The 16,048-nt window shown below is 32.8% G+C and overlaps 2 protein-coding genes across 4 annotated transcripts in view; both read right to left on the bottom strand.

Annotated features, from left to right (window-relative positions):
- Positions 1-16,048, bottom strand: part of LOC126853668 (tyrosine-protein kinase Dnt-like) — a 172,259-nt gene that overhangs the window by 25,371 nt on the left and 130,840 nt on the right. The gene's annotated exons all lie outside the window — the stretch shown is intronic.
- LOC126853731 (apolipoprotein D-like) lies at positions 12,043-15,261 on the bottom strand. 3 transcript variants are annotated; one of them, XM_050599759.1, is made up of 5 exons: positions 14,886-15,261; positions 13,632-13,750; positions 13,182-13,312; positions 12,849-13,028; positions 12,043-12,531 (listed from the first exon to the last, which is right to left on the bottom strand). In XM_050599759.1, the coding sequence occupies exons 2-5, from the start codon at positions 13,740-13,742 to the stop codon at positions 12,387-12,389; spliced, it is 567 nt and encodes a 188-aa protein (XP_050455716.1). In that variant the 5' UTR covers positions 13,743-13,750; positions 14,886-15,261; the 3' UTR covers positions 12,043-12,386. The 3 variants fall into 3 exon arrangements, with proteins under 3 accessions (XP_050455716.1, XP_050455715.1, XP_050455717.1); XM_050599758.1 differs by lacking the exon at positions 14,886-15,261 and adding an exon at positions 14,179-14,334; XM_050599760.1 differs by lacking the exon at positions 14,886-15,261 and adding an exon at positions 14,121-14,324.

The following is a 16,048-nucleotide window of genomic DNA, read 5'->3' as shown; positions in this document are numbered from 1 at the left end:
CAATTAACGGGATGCCAAACAGAAAATTAAAGAAATTAAAAAGCACGCTTTTGTTAATTTTTCACTCTTTCAACATAGCATATATATTTTATTTTAGAGAATTCAATTTTTTTCTTTTTTCTCATAGAAAGAAACTGAGACAAATCGTACAAATGTTTTACATGATATTTTATCGATGCCATTGACTACGTAATCGATTGCATATTTTAATGCTATTTCTTTTTTTCTCTAGCATAAGATACGTAGATCTTAACTGAAGATATCAACTGACAACTGCAATTTTCTTACAACAGGAACAACCGTGTAGCAACTTTTCTCTCAATCTGTAAAATAAAAAAAAAAAATATAAATTGATCCTCATCTGAAAATCCCGTTATGTCATCATCATTCAATATAATTGAAATCACGTTTTCATATATTATATCTTTTTACCCGCGCATAATCAGGATTATAAATCACTTTAGCATTCTTGCTGAAATATATGAGCAATAAACGCGCTCGACATGTTAAATCGCTGACGATCACCTGCGTACTCGATCACGCACTTTTCCGTGTTTCTTCCTCTTTCCATAATCTTAGACGGAGAGGTTCCTTTTATTACTGAAAGACAAGCGTATCCGCTGCGAGATGACGACGTGGTGCGGAATACGAGGTGCTCTCGAATTTCATCCTCGAAGAATCGGAGGCAATTCGAATATCCGTCGTGCATTTGCATAATTCGAGATCGGATCGACGACGGATACGGGAGAACGCCCACGTAGCCGCGTCGAGTCGCGATCGTCTTACCGGGTCTTGTCTCGTACCCCTTTTTTTTTTCTCTCGTGTCTACCAGAACATGTTTGATTACCGAAGGTCGTTATTACTGACAGTGCGCGAGCAAGAATACGAGAGAGAAGAGACGAGAGGAGGTATCGGGACTCGTTTTGCAAATTCGCGGTTGATTGAAAAACTCGTGCGGCATAAAAACCGCGGGAGATAATCGCGACGAGAGAAAGAGGAGGGAGGAAAAAAGATCAGATGATTACTCTCTTATAGTACCAGCATGGGCATAGGCATACACTGTGTCCGTTAACGGAGTCCGATCTTTTGGGGCCCGTTGGTGGTCGACGAGGAACAAATTCGTACGAGACGCGATCGTCGGGCATTTTCCTTCTCTCTTATTGGTTCACGTCGTCTCGTCGTCTCGAGGCTATTAACTTAATCTCGGCGATTATACAGTTACATGAAAGAGTTATCATATAATATTTTATAGTCGATGCAGCTCATGTTTACTCATCGTTTCTATATTATAACGTCGATACGAATTACATGCTATATATCAAAAATAAGAAGAATGTAGCGTACAAGTTTTATGAACATAATGAGAGCATAAAAAACTTAAATTAGATCTGGAATATGCGGTGATCAGATTAATAGATAATTTTTGCTATATTTTTTATATTAAATTGCAGAGTGATTTGCTATATTATTATAATAACATGGTTGGAAAATCAGCATGGTAAATTAAAAATAAATAATTTTAAAAAGTTGCTTTTGTGTAAAGAAGCACCTCTGTTTTATTATCTAAAAAATTTATCACATTCTCAATGCGCAAATTTTTCATTAAAATGCAAAATAAAATATAAAATTCTATTTATATAGGTATGTGTTGCTTTAAAAAAAAAACATGTCATAATTCTGGCGAATATATTTGTGTTGCTATCTGCCTATGGTAGCTGGCACGTGTGTGAGCACAATGTATAGCGGATTTAAAGCGGTACAGCTGATATCATAAACAAGACACTGCGCGGTGCGCAGCACGAAAAACGCGGTTTAATCTACTGCAAATACCGGCCGCTTCACTTAAATCAAGCCAATGTCAAGAAGAGAGAACGGACCCCTTTGTCGGTTCTAATCTGTACAAACAGTCGTATATCTAGCAGTCGTCGACCAAACTCTCGGTTTATCCGAATTTATACTCAGTAGCAACTTCTGGAAAATGTCGTGAGACGTAAGACTCAGTTATTAGATATATTTGACATGTTTCTTTTCTTTATACATTTTGTTTCTTATTTAAAATAATTATAATAAATATATATAATTCACAATTATTATATAATAATTCATATAGTCATTATCAGAGAATTTTTTCATCAAGATAACTAATATTTTACTCGTTGTATGGTCGAGAATAAATATCCGTGATACTTTATTTCAAAATATATTTCTATATAAAAAAAAGCATTTCTCTCTTTTGAGAATTTTATTCTCGTAGGCAGCCATTGCAACGATGTATCATTAAAGAAATGCGATTTTGCGCTTTGCGAGGAGCGGCTTTTAGCAGAAATGAGGGTAGCGTACTTTCGCACAGCGCGCTTTTACGCGCACGTATACACCAAAAGAAGGTTTCGTCTACATCTATATCCGCTCAAAAGAGCTCCGGATGCATTATCACGCGGTTTTCGCTTTAAACGTGACTTTCTTTACGCCGATCGCGCGCGCGGCGTAGCCTCCAATTAACGCTACCCGCGACCGCTCAAAAAAAGCCGGCATGGCGCTGAAAATGAATTAAAGCGTTCGCCGTTTACTACCGCCTTTTACAACGTTTGCGGACACCGGTATATGTACAATATGTTGGAATCGCGTTGACAGTTCCTCCGGTAGTTTTGTATATCGTGCCGCGAAAATTTTTCAATCGCGTGATAAAAAAGAAGGATGACCTTTTTACTTCGTTCTGTGTATACTTGACACAGTATCTGATATATGTAACTATGTTTCAACGAGACATACGATATCGCGGAATTCGTGCGGGAGATATAAAGCTTCGGTTATTCGAATACACTATCAGAAGTGCGATATCCGAGTGCGCGAGCGCGAACTTTTTCGACGATGGGATATATATGGGATTTTTTCGTCCGGCGAACCGATCGGTTTGAACCAATCTGACCCCCGCGAGGAGACGTGTAAAGGGTTGAAAGTAGTAGAAGCCGCGAAGGTATACGCGAAGGAAGCGGAGCGAGGAAGGGAGAGGAGCGCGAGTCTGAAAAATAAGAAGATGTAGATAAAAGCGCTGGGGCTGCACGTTGGCCTAACAAGACTCAGGACTCAGGGGCTATTATCATAATTGTGGGCTGCAGGCAGCGGCTGTGCCCACAAACCAGAATGCCTCTTGTCTCATCTACCTTCGCGTCCTTGTCTTCTTCGTCTTCTTCTTCTTCTTCTTCTCCTTCGCGTCTTATTCTCTTCCCTTTTCTTCCTCCGCCACCCGTTTCTTCTTCTCTTTTCGCGGCTTTTTACTTAAATCTTCTCGTTCTCTCGCGCGTTTCGCGCGTCCCTTACTGATCTTTTACACGCGTTGGAGACAAATGGAGCGCTCCCCGTATGTATTCAATCTCTCTGTTCCATATTTCCGTCTACATTAAGAAAACAATGAATAAACCATGTAATGCGACGAATAAACAACGATACTGAATAAAGAGATCTGTGATATGAAACAGATTGTTATTTGAAACAATGTCTTTTGTCTGTAATCTCATTGTTGTATACATTAATGTTGCATGGTAATTGAAAGGAAGGTACATTTTCTATAGAGATAGTAAAAATAATATTGTCTAACCACGATCGAGGCTGAATTATAGAGCGATATTTTAAAATCATGCGAATAACTTATAGTGATAAAATAAAAAATGTGAATAATATATAATTATATACTATAATTATATACTATTTAAGCAAATTACAGACGGATGGGATGCCTTCCGTGTTTGTTATTAAATTCAGCTGTATATGACAAGGGTTCTTCAACGTGGACCACCCTGAATCAGGTGAAATGCAAACAACCGTGTTTCTCTCGTGCTTTAAAAAGAGACCATGTGGAACGCTCGGTGCACTCTCTTTTAATCTCGATATTTGTCATAAGAAAAGTATAAGATATAAAAAAAGACTTGGAAAAAGAGAGAAAAAAAGGAAAATGCGCTTCATGTATAATATACTTTCAAAACAATTATATCTTTTCTTCTTTGTTTTTTTCTTGTATGTTATTTATTATATATTAATAATTAAATAACACAATAATGAAAGGTAGTTTACAACAATTCTTATTATTGAGAATATTTCTCAGCGTATCATTTATGTAACCGAGTCTAAATCAGAGAGTTCTACAAGATAGAAATTTAATTTATCATTGCATAATAGATTCCAATTATTTTCTTCTCGATGCAATTATATAGGAGTATTTTCTCTTGCGTGTTTTTACTTTGTTTTACTATTATATAAATCTATATAAAAGAATTATGTGTCGAGTGTTCCGATGTGTTACATCGAAATATCAAAGACTTGTTATTAAAGATTGCATCTTGAGATTTTAAATTGATGCCTTACTTCTTATATCTGAGTCTCTTTTCTCTTATTTATTATATCAATTTTAATTTTAATTAAGAAAATGTATAATATTTCTTACTATTAATTATCTCAAAGTATTATAGATGTTTATATAATATGTTGTTCTTTCTTTATTTAAGAAATAATATCAAAATTAAGTTTGAGACTAAATTTCTTAATGAGAACTTAGACAATGTCACAAAGTGCATTATGCAATTCTCCTAAATATAACTCGGGAAACTTCATTGAGAGTACAATTATAAATGCAATCATACTACAACGAAATCCTCGGTTTCGAATCCTCGTGTTTCGAAGACTCTTCTCGTTCTCCTTTACCAGAACGAGAAGTCAAAAGCAAACAGCAGGTGCACGATAAAATATCTGTTTTCTTGTAAATTATGCGAAATAAGCAAATATACTTCATCCTCAAATTGTTGCACGGTGTGTCGAAAGAGCACTTTTTTCCCATTTGTTTCCCGTGCACTCTTTCAGCGAGAGATGCCAGGGGCGTGTATGTTTGTTTAGCCTCGGTGTACCCTGTTATTAGGGACCGCTGCCCGTGCCCCTCGAAAACCGTAGGGCCCACGCCGAGATTTGGCCGCCGCCCGTGAGCCCGATCGTGTATTCCCTTCCGCTCTTTGCATCCTCATCGCCCTTCCTCCTCCTCCTCCCCCTCCCCCTTTTATCCCTACTCCCTCGTCCTCCCTGTTTCATTTCGTGCGTAAAAGGACTTCTCGAGAGTAAAAGAACGATGAGATAAATTCGGAAGGGGGTTTCACGGCTGTTAGCAGGCGTTCTTTGCCTCTATCTAGATCTTGATTTAGATTCTACGGCATTTTAATTTATTACACAAGCGAGATGGCGACGATTATACAGAAAGACTATCCGGTTAGAAAAAGTACGCCAATTTTTGAATCCCGTAAGTAAAAAAGCAGAAAATATGGCTTAATAAAATAAAAGAATAAAAACAGCACAGCCTATAAGCCTATTATAGAAAGGATACAGGAAATTAAATATGTTTTTTTACTCATCAAAAAGAAGTGGAAGATTTGATGCATTATTTCAATCTCATTTCATGTATGATATAACGCAAGATTTTTTATCTATTTAAAGAAATGATTTTTTATAATTCTAATTGTTTTATTTAAATACAAAATTTAGCATATATATATACATATATATGTACATATATGGTAAATTGTATTTATATAAAACCATTATATATTTTATATATATAACGATATAGAAAGAAATACGTACGTACTTCCTAATAAATAGTATGTGCTATTAATATTATGCCTGCCAAGATTTATGCGATACGCGTCCAGGGAAAGAAATTCATACGTTTTATCGTTTTTGCAATATGATTCGTGGGATCGCGCGACTCCTCTTTCTCTCGCTGGACAATGCATCCCTGATGACATATCCTGCAGGTCCGCAATTGAATACTGTCTGTTTATACGAATGGCACGTGACAATGCCCAAAGGCCCGGTCTCGCACGCGACCGCACCCCGTGTGTCGCTATTATTTGTTTAATTTAAGGGTATTGTTGCACGCGATGTTTTCGGTTCATAGCTCTCGATTTATTTCGGCCACGATCATTTCCCGCATTTTTAACGTGGGAGATACGCCCAACGTCGAGGCTACCGGGCGTTGTTAGATCCGATTTCGATTCACAACATAAATTTGTGCGACCCTTCCTCTCTCTTTCCTCTCTTTCTCTCTCATTTTTGTGATTGATTATTTTGCCCCATTAATGAAAATTTTAGCGTAACCATTTATTAGCGTCCTTCTTCTGTGTGATACATAAAACACTGTACGCGCCTTCACGGCATGTATTATGTATGTAAGTAATATTACAAAGCGTATCCTCGCTCGTACGTAAATTATCGTTACGCGGATAACTTAATGATCGATTAAATATTTCTCGTGTCGTTTTTGCATAATTAAATTTTCATAACTGGTTTGAGAAAATCTTTTTACCGACCAATTGTGTCGGCTACGAAAGCAACCGCACTGGATATGTCTGCGCGATCTTACAACAGAGATTGGTACCTGCTGTTGGAACTTTTCATCCGGCAACGATGAAATAGTCTTCAAGATCCACAGCACCGACCAGACACCATTAAAGATGGCCAGCTATAGGTAAATTTTCATCACGATCAAGTGAGCTCGATAGTCTCGGAAATAAGTGACATTATCAACCGTCTTGTTAATCCAAAAATAATCCAGAGAATAAAATGTCAGTAGCATTTAATATTTTTATATATTTTTATACAATATATATAAAAATTATGATTTCCGAAATGCGGAGGTCTGTTCTATTGTATTATAATTATTATGTTTTTCTACGGTTTAGACCCTTTTCTTTCGAATTCAAAGTTTTAATCATTAACAAAATTAATTAATTCTTTCGTTTGTATGATTGCCCTATGATAGATATATTGTTAGATTTTTGCAAAATATCATATGAAGAACGGCGACAGGTCTTGCAATTTTGATTAGAGCGTAAAAATGTTAAGAATTTATTTTATATCTTGTAAAATGCTACCAGAATTCTAAATAAAGAGCTGGAATTGCAAAAAATTTACTTTTAAAATATTTAAAAATATTTAAAAATTTATTTTAAATTTATTTAATATATTATATTATTTATATATATATATATATATATATATATATATATATATATATATAATATATTAAATAAATTTTAAATAAATTATTGCTAATTCGCTGCCGAAATATTTTACATATTATGATATATATATCATAATATGTAATAGTGTTATTGTGCGAATGATAATACGTAGGAAAGGAATTTGAGCGTCTCGCCCCTCCACTCTATTCAAATGTTATCGCTTGAATGATAACAAAGCCGTAATACGTAAATAATAGCGCGCCAATGTTTATGCCGTCAGGGTCAAATACTATGTTAGATATTGCTAATTCGCTGCCGAAATATTTTACATATTATGATATATATATCATATATTAAGACATATTCCGCGCGTATTTCGCATAATGCATATATACATTTAATCAAGTATCAAAGTGAGAAAAATCGAAATTATAAATTATTGTTTTATTACGATCCTTATAAACATTAATTATTTTTTCAAAATATTTAAAGTTAAATATTTTGTCCGACGTTTTACTGTTTTATCGTTTTTATCGTTCGATTTTCGACAGCATGTAAATATGATTCCGATTAAGATCGCGTAATTAAACAATCGGATCGCAAAATTGAGTAAATAACACAATGAAATGCTTCGTGATACATCAATCGTTTAATAAATATAATTAATCATACTTTCAAATATACATTTCAATATTCCTCGTATACATATAATATAATAGTACGTAAAATATTTCGGGAACAACCTTTTAATAACATGGTGTTCAGCCTTGGCGGCGTAAACATTGGCGTGCTATTGTTTACGTATCAGGACGTTGTTATTATTACATACGGCGACACTTGAAGTAGTACCGCGGACGGTTTATCGTGGCGTCGGTCCCGTCATCGTGCCGCGGACGATTTTCGCGTCGCGTCGCATGTCAACACAACATTGCCATGAATCGCACAATGACTCATGTAGCACGCACGTTAGGACATTAGTGCGTTGATTCGTTGTCGTCATCGAGCAACAATGGGTCGCGTAACCGCGTTTTCGCGTCGTCGCGTCTTCGCGTTGGACTTCTATCCCGTTTTTACGATTCGAGGATCGTACTTTGTTGCCGGCTAATGAGATGTCTCTCAGCGTTGCAATCAGTAATATATTAATACCTATTAATATAATTAATTTTATATGATATTAGATAACGTTAATACTATATTAATGTTATATATATTGTATAAATATTTATGTATTAATAAATTTAATATATTAATGGAAGAGCAACGTTAAAACGCTTCAGTATCGCGGCTGAGGTGAACGCCGGCCTCGTAGCAATGTATGATCGTGCATAGTATAGATACGATGATCGCGCGGTTGGTTAATCTTGAACTTCGGTTCGGGAATTGTTGGGGCACGCTCTGCTTCGACGAACGGTTTGGCCTGAATCGGTTAGAGTTCGGTCGATTTTGGAATTGTCGTTCCCTTCTCTTGTACCGTCTATCAGCTGTACTGTATCGCATTGAGGATAGTTGGCTGTGCTTTATTAGATTCGATTTTTGCTCGCTAGAGAAGCTGATCTCTCATTTTCTAAGTGATCTAAATTGTGAGCACCTAGGATATGGGTATCTTCATTCTTGACCCGTCTCTCAGCCTTATGATAAGCCAGTTTCAGTCTGTATGATAGAAACTTGGTGGTTCGTATGAAATCGTTCCTAATGAAGTTCGAGACGGCCCTCGGTGGAGGACAAGCGGACAAGAATTGAACGTCGATCTCATCAACTCGAAGTGTGATTCTCGCGTGAAATGGGATTCGATCGTATCGAAATTCGAAAGTGCGGGAGTGTCGTTTAAAGTATCGCGCGTATAAGTGCGAAAGTATTTTTTAATAAAAGTGCGGGAGTGCCGTTTAATGTATCGCGCGTGTGAATCAACCTGAGAGGAGGAGGGGGCCTAGGAAAGGCATCGGGCATCGGTGAAGCAGCCCTGTGGTAAGTAATTTGTTATTTATATATTAATTATTTATTAATTGCGTGCAATATAAATTGAGCAATTAATCACGTAATTTAGTTTTTAATTTATGATTTAAGCAAAAGAGAATTAGAGAACAAGATTTTTATATAAAATCTATAATCTTGTAGAAGTTTCAATTTTTAGATTATGACTTTATATGAAACTATTAGAGTTATTAGTTGTTTTTTCCAAAATTTATAAAATTATCTTGTTAATCTAGTTATTATTATATGCATTTAATGTAAAATTCAATGCGTATAATAAATTTTTGGAAATATTAATTATTTTATGCGCTGCTACAATTTGGTTTTTTATTATTTGTGTTACAGATCAACCTAACGACCCTAACATCCTGAGAGGAGGAAGGAGGCCTTGGAGAGGCATCCTGCATCGGCGGAGCAACCCAAGGGTGAGTATTATTATTTTTATATTAATTATTATAAATCCCGTACGTGCATTAATTTGATTCGATCATTATTTGAATAATTTAAACAAGAGAGATTCATACTATAAAAATTTTTATTAAAAAAAAATAGTTTTCTCTTTTAGAATTTATAAAATTATTTCATATTTATATACCTTCTCATTATTATACGCATCGGATATAAAATTTGATGCGTGCAATAATAATTTATTGAAATATTAATTATTTTAAGCGTTGCTATAATTTGGATTTTATATTTGTGTGTTGCAGACAACGCAGCCTCAAGTTCAAATCTCCGCTGTTGCGCATCAGTGCCGGTGAGTGATAAATTTTACTTTATTTTGAGGTGACGGATCCGTAGCTATTGTAGATACAAATGTAGATTGTAGATTGTAAATAGATCCGTTACCTCAAAATGGATGGGCTAGAATAGATAAAATCAAATAATAGATTTTTAATAGACTTTTTAAATATACTTTGAAACATATTTATAATTTAAAATATAAATTAAAACAAAACGTTGAAAAAAATATAAAACATTTTTCTCATTTGAAATTTTGTTTAATTTATTTAATGTAGAAAACGCTAATAATTTTATTTCTTATATAAAATATTGTTAATTCTTTTGCGTCAATTTTGTCATAATTTTTCGTAGCCCATCCATCTCTAATCAATCTAATGGCAAGTTGCCAATCAAATTCAATAATTGATTGTGAAGTAATAATATTTAATCTCAATAAAATAAAATTAAATAAAATTATAAAAATATATAAAATAAAATTAATAAATAATATAATATGATATAATATGATAATATAATATATTAATTTTATTTTATATATTTTTATAATTTTATTTTATTGAGATTAAATATTATTACTTCAATCAATTATTAAATTTGATTGGCAACTTGGCATTAGATTGATTAAAGTTATATTAAAATGATGCATGACAAATCTGTCATATCATAAACGAGCATAAAATTATGCTCATGTACCGGCGACAATAATTAGCCGGCAACGGAAGGAATTTTTTTCCTTCTTCGATACTCCTCTGATAGGGGTCAAAGCTACATCTCTGGCTAGATGTAGCCAGAATGAATATGGCCAGGAGCCAACGCAAGGTAGGTCCAACTGGCCCAACAGAAGCAACATACGGTGCATTCTATAGGACACGCGAATAGGACACGTGAATAGAGCACGCGAGTAGGACGTGCTTCCCAAAATTTCGATAATCCCTGATTATTGGCTTAGCCAGCCAAAATTTGTTAGGACTATTGGAACTGTCTTAACTTTACTATTCTTAAGGAATTAAATATTTACTAGGAATTTAAAAAATTCTAAGCTTATTAAAATATTAGGAAAATAAACAAAAAAATAAAATATAAATAATATAAAATTTAAATTTATTTTAAGGCAAATTTTAAAAATTGATAAAGTTTATTTTAGTTTACCATTTATTATAACTTTAATGGTAATATCTCGTTTTTTTTTTCATCAATCAAATTTCTATTGTTATCTACTATGCTTATTATTCTTTATTTTGTTAAATTTTGAGCATTACCGTGTAGCGAATTTTTTACACTATACCTGTAAGTCTTTAACAGCCTCGGTTGGTGCCCATAGCCGTTGCGAGCACATTCCCTATGGGCTCGGTAACATTTCATTGGAAGATGCCAACATGATCAATTGTCGGTGATTAAATTAATGATATCACGTAAATCAAATGAAATTATTGTCCAACTATTCTATGCGTAAAGCTATTATAAATTTTTACACACAACAGTTTCGAACGTTATAATTATAAAACATCATATACATATTATAATTATAATAACATCACAATATATGACTGTAATATCAATGAAAACAGATTATCATTTTTCTCTCGTAAAATTTATTATTTTTTGTACTAATTATGCTTATAAAAAAAACGGAGTATTATCTATTGAAATAAAAAAATATGGATAATAAATTATGAGATTATTTAATTTAATAAATAATATTTTTTTTTATTTATAAATGTTATAACAATTTTGAAAATTAAGACGAATTGTTGTTCAGTCTTAGTGTTGTAATATATTTTCAATAAATAAATATATATAAAACACAATAATTTGTGATAACAAAGAACACTTACACATAAAGAACAAATAAATAACTAAACATAAAGATATAAATGTACATATATTGTACATGTTTATATCTTAACACTTTGATTGCGAGATTATTTTATTATTCAGATGTTTCAGTAGGCGAAGTAGTTTAAGATTTATCACTCTTAATAAAAAATATAACTTTATATAAAGTGCATAGAGAAAAAATTTTTACATAAATAATTTATTAATTTCTGCTTTACAATAGAATCTATCTATTTTCAAAGATAGATTTCTATAAAACAATTATTTTACATATAAATTATATATATATATAAATATTAATATTTTTACAAAGTATTTTTTTTTTTATTTTCTCTTCTACTTTTTTATTTATTAATTATATATCGCAAACAAATGGACAAATTAAAACCTGTATCTCGCGTTCAAAGTGTTATCGATACAAATATACATAACCATACCCACTTTATAATAATGTTATATATTTATATGTTCTGCATTAATTTATAGTAAATTTATAGTAAAATTTCTTAAACTTTATTATAAAAAAACTAAGTTTAATTTTTCACACATATTGCGTTAAGAATCACAGATATGGAAAACAATTTTAAGTATAAAGCACTACAGCTACGTAGTATTTTTTACTTCGAGTGCAGCATAGATGTTTTGTATCAATTATATTAATTCAAGAACATTGGCAAATACAAATAATAAAATGCCTAACATAATCATGATCGAAGTCTGCATCTTAATAACGCTGCTGGCGATAGATATTCTAATCCGTAATTCAAAGACTCGTCGCGAGAAAAGTTTATTTTTTACCGAACATATTTCCGTGGAGATACTTGTAGATCGTTCTTAATACGAAGCCGGACAATTTTTCTGATCTGTGCGAATAAAGTATGCTCTGCTGATGTTGTTTTTATCGATAACTTGATAAGCTTTCTCTAAAACTGCAACTGGCGGCTTTGGTTCTCGCGTTAAAATCCAAACGTTTCGTACGCTGTAATGAGAATACATTATAATTTCAAGCATTTAATATAATTTCAAGAATTCAATAAGACTTTTAAATAGTCTGATCTAATCTCTTTGAAAGTATTTCTTTATAATATTTAAAATATGAACAGAATTTACTTAAAAAGAAATTAAGCTTTACTCTTATTAAAATACGAGAATGTAAAATTGTTATATTCGACAATAAAAAGAAAGAAAAAAAGTGCTTATCTTGCATTCAATTTTGCCAATTAAATTTTGAAAATTCCAGCTTATACTTTCTTTTCTCAATATATTCGTTTATTTTCCTTTCGCAAATGAACTTACTTGAACACTCCGAGATTTGTGCAGCTCCATACTACAGCGTATGATTCGTAGTCTGTGTCTAGAATCCAATAAGGCGCATCGAATGGTAATGGCAAGGATGGAAAAGTGATGGTCAATTTAGAATCATCGGATCTGTCAATTAACCTTCCAATACCCTCGATACCCGTTGCTACTCCGGTTCTAAGCAAGGGAACAGAGCTTTAATCCAAGTGGATAATTGCTAGCGATCATTCTATTCCACAATGCTGTCTCTTTCCCTCTCTCCCCTCTTTTTCTTTGGCTACTAATGACTAAAATTACTCTGCAAATGTGTATATTATATGTCATACTCACAATGACGAAATTTGCTTATTAACGATCTTCACCGTGCCATTATCGTTCAGACTGTAATTAGCTGTCACACATTTTCCACTAAACTCGAACCACGCAAAGTATCTCTCGACTTCGTACCACTTCCCCAAATACTGAAAAAAAAGATGTAAATATATGCATATATATATATATATATAAATATATTACATTTTTATATTTTATTGAAATACAAGTTTGAATTATTAAAACATACACATAAATTTTCTTTCATATAAGCATGATTGAAAACCAAAAAAATTGCTGGAATAATAATTATGATTTTATCCGTTCTATATCGTAAACACTTCATACAATCGGATAATAACCTACATATCAATTAAAAAAAATTATTAATTATCGGTATATCATACATATGCATCATTAAACACATTACGCATTTATTTATATTGTTATTTCAATATACTCTCTCACTTTATCAAGTTCCAAATGTTGCGCTGGCTCCAAGTTTGGACACGTACCCAAGAACGGCACCTGGGCAATCGCTGCGTTCGCGATGATAACGAATATAAATATCCGCAACATTTTCTTCTCTGCAAAAAAATGCATATATTATCAGTCAAAGTTTCATTAGAAATATAAATGTTAGAACGAAAAATTATTTTTGTTATATAAATAGATAACAATCAATTTCATCATTACACACGTGCAAATTACATAATCAATTGAAATTAAAAAACGCGATCGAATTAATCTTAAGTTTCGAGTTAATGATATTCGAAAAAATTAGAATCTTTGATCCGATTACGTTGCAGGAATATTATTATATATTTTATCCATCTATTCGCTCGAGAGATACAAGATTCTGTAAATGTAATATCAAACAAAATTTTTATCTCGTTTAAATACTATATTTATGTACACCGAAAATTGTCAATGTTATAATCGCAGAAAACTTTTCACATTTCCGATTAGATTCCGATGATCGCTGTTGAGAATGACGTAGTTCAAATGACATTACATTTTTCTGCTTATAAGTCGCTTTACATCGATTTTTTTCAAAAATATTTGTAGGTACTCTTTACGTTTTTACAGTACACTGTCAATTTCCGTAACTGTTAACAGAAAATGAAGATAAGCAGACGCGCTCTCTTTTATATCGCAGCACGTACGTTCTTAAACTAATAACGTTACGCTGTAGTCACTTCTGCATGACATACTTTATGACGTTTATAAATTCAATGTTTTGCTAGTTTTTATCATTCATATTGTGTAATCCTATGTGCTGGTTTGACTTATATACAATCACTCATACATACACTGACATATAAGATCGAGGTAATATATCATTTCGAGTACTCTTCCTGTTTTTTTCATGATATTGTATTAACGATTTGAAAGTCTAATGATCCCCACTTTTTTTTCTTAGATCATTAGATGCGAGATTATACAAAAATATTATAAAATGTATGGTGATTTAAGTTTAGCCGACCCGATTTTTTATTTCTTTATCTATTATATTTATTTAGTGAAAGCGGTTATTTATGCAAGTAATTCTGCCAGCAATGTATTTGTGGGAATCTTGATTAGTAAAGTAGCAGAAAAGATGCAGGAGACTTGGGAGCTGAAAGCGGAAAGAGGAAAGCTCGAGGGAAGAGAGAAAGGGAGAGAAAGAGAGAGAGAGAGAGAGAGAGCATCGATGATTTACGATCTAAATGAGGTACTCACCCGATGACCTTGATCGTGGAAAGAGATACGCGTCGAATATCAATATGCGGAATTGATGTCGATACTCCTCGCGCGACGAACTGTTCGCAGGTGACTGCGGCTTCTTGTTCTTCGCCTCGTGGTTGCGAAGACGAACCCGCGTGAAGGTTGACTGGATGCGTTTGGCAGACTTCTGTCAGTTAGTGGGTCAATAACGGTACGCCCGGGGTTCAAGAAACCCGTCTCGAATTTGTCATTGACCAATAGATGATCGCCAATTTCAAAGACGCGTGGATTATTTTGTCATTTTGGATGTGAGATGGATCGCTTTCGAAAATGCTTGATCGCGTTCACGTAAAGGTAATTCCGGTAATCGCTAACGGAAATCGAAATCCCGACGTCGATCAAAGAAATATCTGCGCAGTGATAAATAACAAGTTAGTATTAACGCAGAATAACTTACGAAAAGAGCGTATGGACATTTCATTTCAATCCATGATAAAATTTGAATTGATTTTGCATGTTTATTATTTATAAAAATTTTTTAAATTATTCAATATTTATGCATAACGAATTAACGTATTAGTTCTAAATAATTCTAGTTACTTAATTCCCGATAAATAAATAGAAAATTACCAAAAAATTGACTCCCGTTAAAAAAAGTTTTATTAAAAAATATTTTCTTATATTCAAAAATATTCAAATTTTCTGTTTAAATATCTGTCTAAATATTGTTCTACATTTTTATAAATGCAAAAAAATATATATATATATATAATATTATATATTATTCAAATTTCTTATTTATTTATTTTTTATTAAATTGCTGTGTAGTTAAAACGTAATAGAAATATTACGAAAAATTATTTTAAAAAAGTTTCATTATCCATTTATACAATTCAATAGATTCTTCTAGCTTCATCTACATATTTGAATATAAAATGTTTGATTAATCATTGACATTTGGCATCGTATCAATTTATTTGTATATTGAACGATAGTTTTATATCGATTACATTATTATCATCGAAGCAAGAAATCAAACTAAAAACTACAAACAATATGAAAAAATGTATCTGTTACGTGACCCGCTTATTTGTCTTGACGATGAAAATGCCACGACACACATTTAGCTTTTACTAGCACCATATCGTGACGCATGAGTTAAAAAGACTTTCCAAGAA

This window comes from Cataglyphis hispanica, chromosome 12 (genome assembly GCF_021464435.1).
Source record: "Cataglyphis hispanica isolate Lineage 1 chromosome 12, ULB_Chis1_1.0, whole genome shotgun sequence".
In the NCBI taxonomy this organism is placed as follows: Eukaryota; Metazoa; Arthropoda; class Insecta; order Hymenoptera; family Formicidae; genus Cataglyphis; species Cataglyphis hispanica.
Note: the sequence above shows the minus strand (reverse complement) of the source record. Positions and strands in the feature narration are given on the sequence as shown.

Excerpts from the sequence above, each read along its gene's own strand:
- LOC126853731 (XM_050599759.1), bottom strand. The coding sequence starts at position 13,742 with ATGTTGCGGATATTTATATTCGTTATCATCGCGAACGCAGCGATTGCC. Across the intron at positions 13,313-13,631 it reads AACATTTGGAACTTGATAAA|TATTTGGGGAAGTGGTACGA; the intron begins GTGAGAGAGTAT and ends CTTTTTTTTCAG. Across the intron at positions 12,532-12,848 it reads ACAAATCTCGGAGTGTTCAA|CGTACGAAACGTTTGGATTT; the intron begins GTAAGTTCATTT and ends TTCTCATTACAG.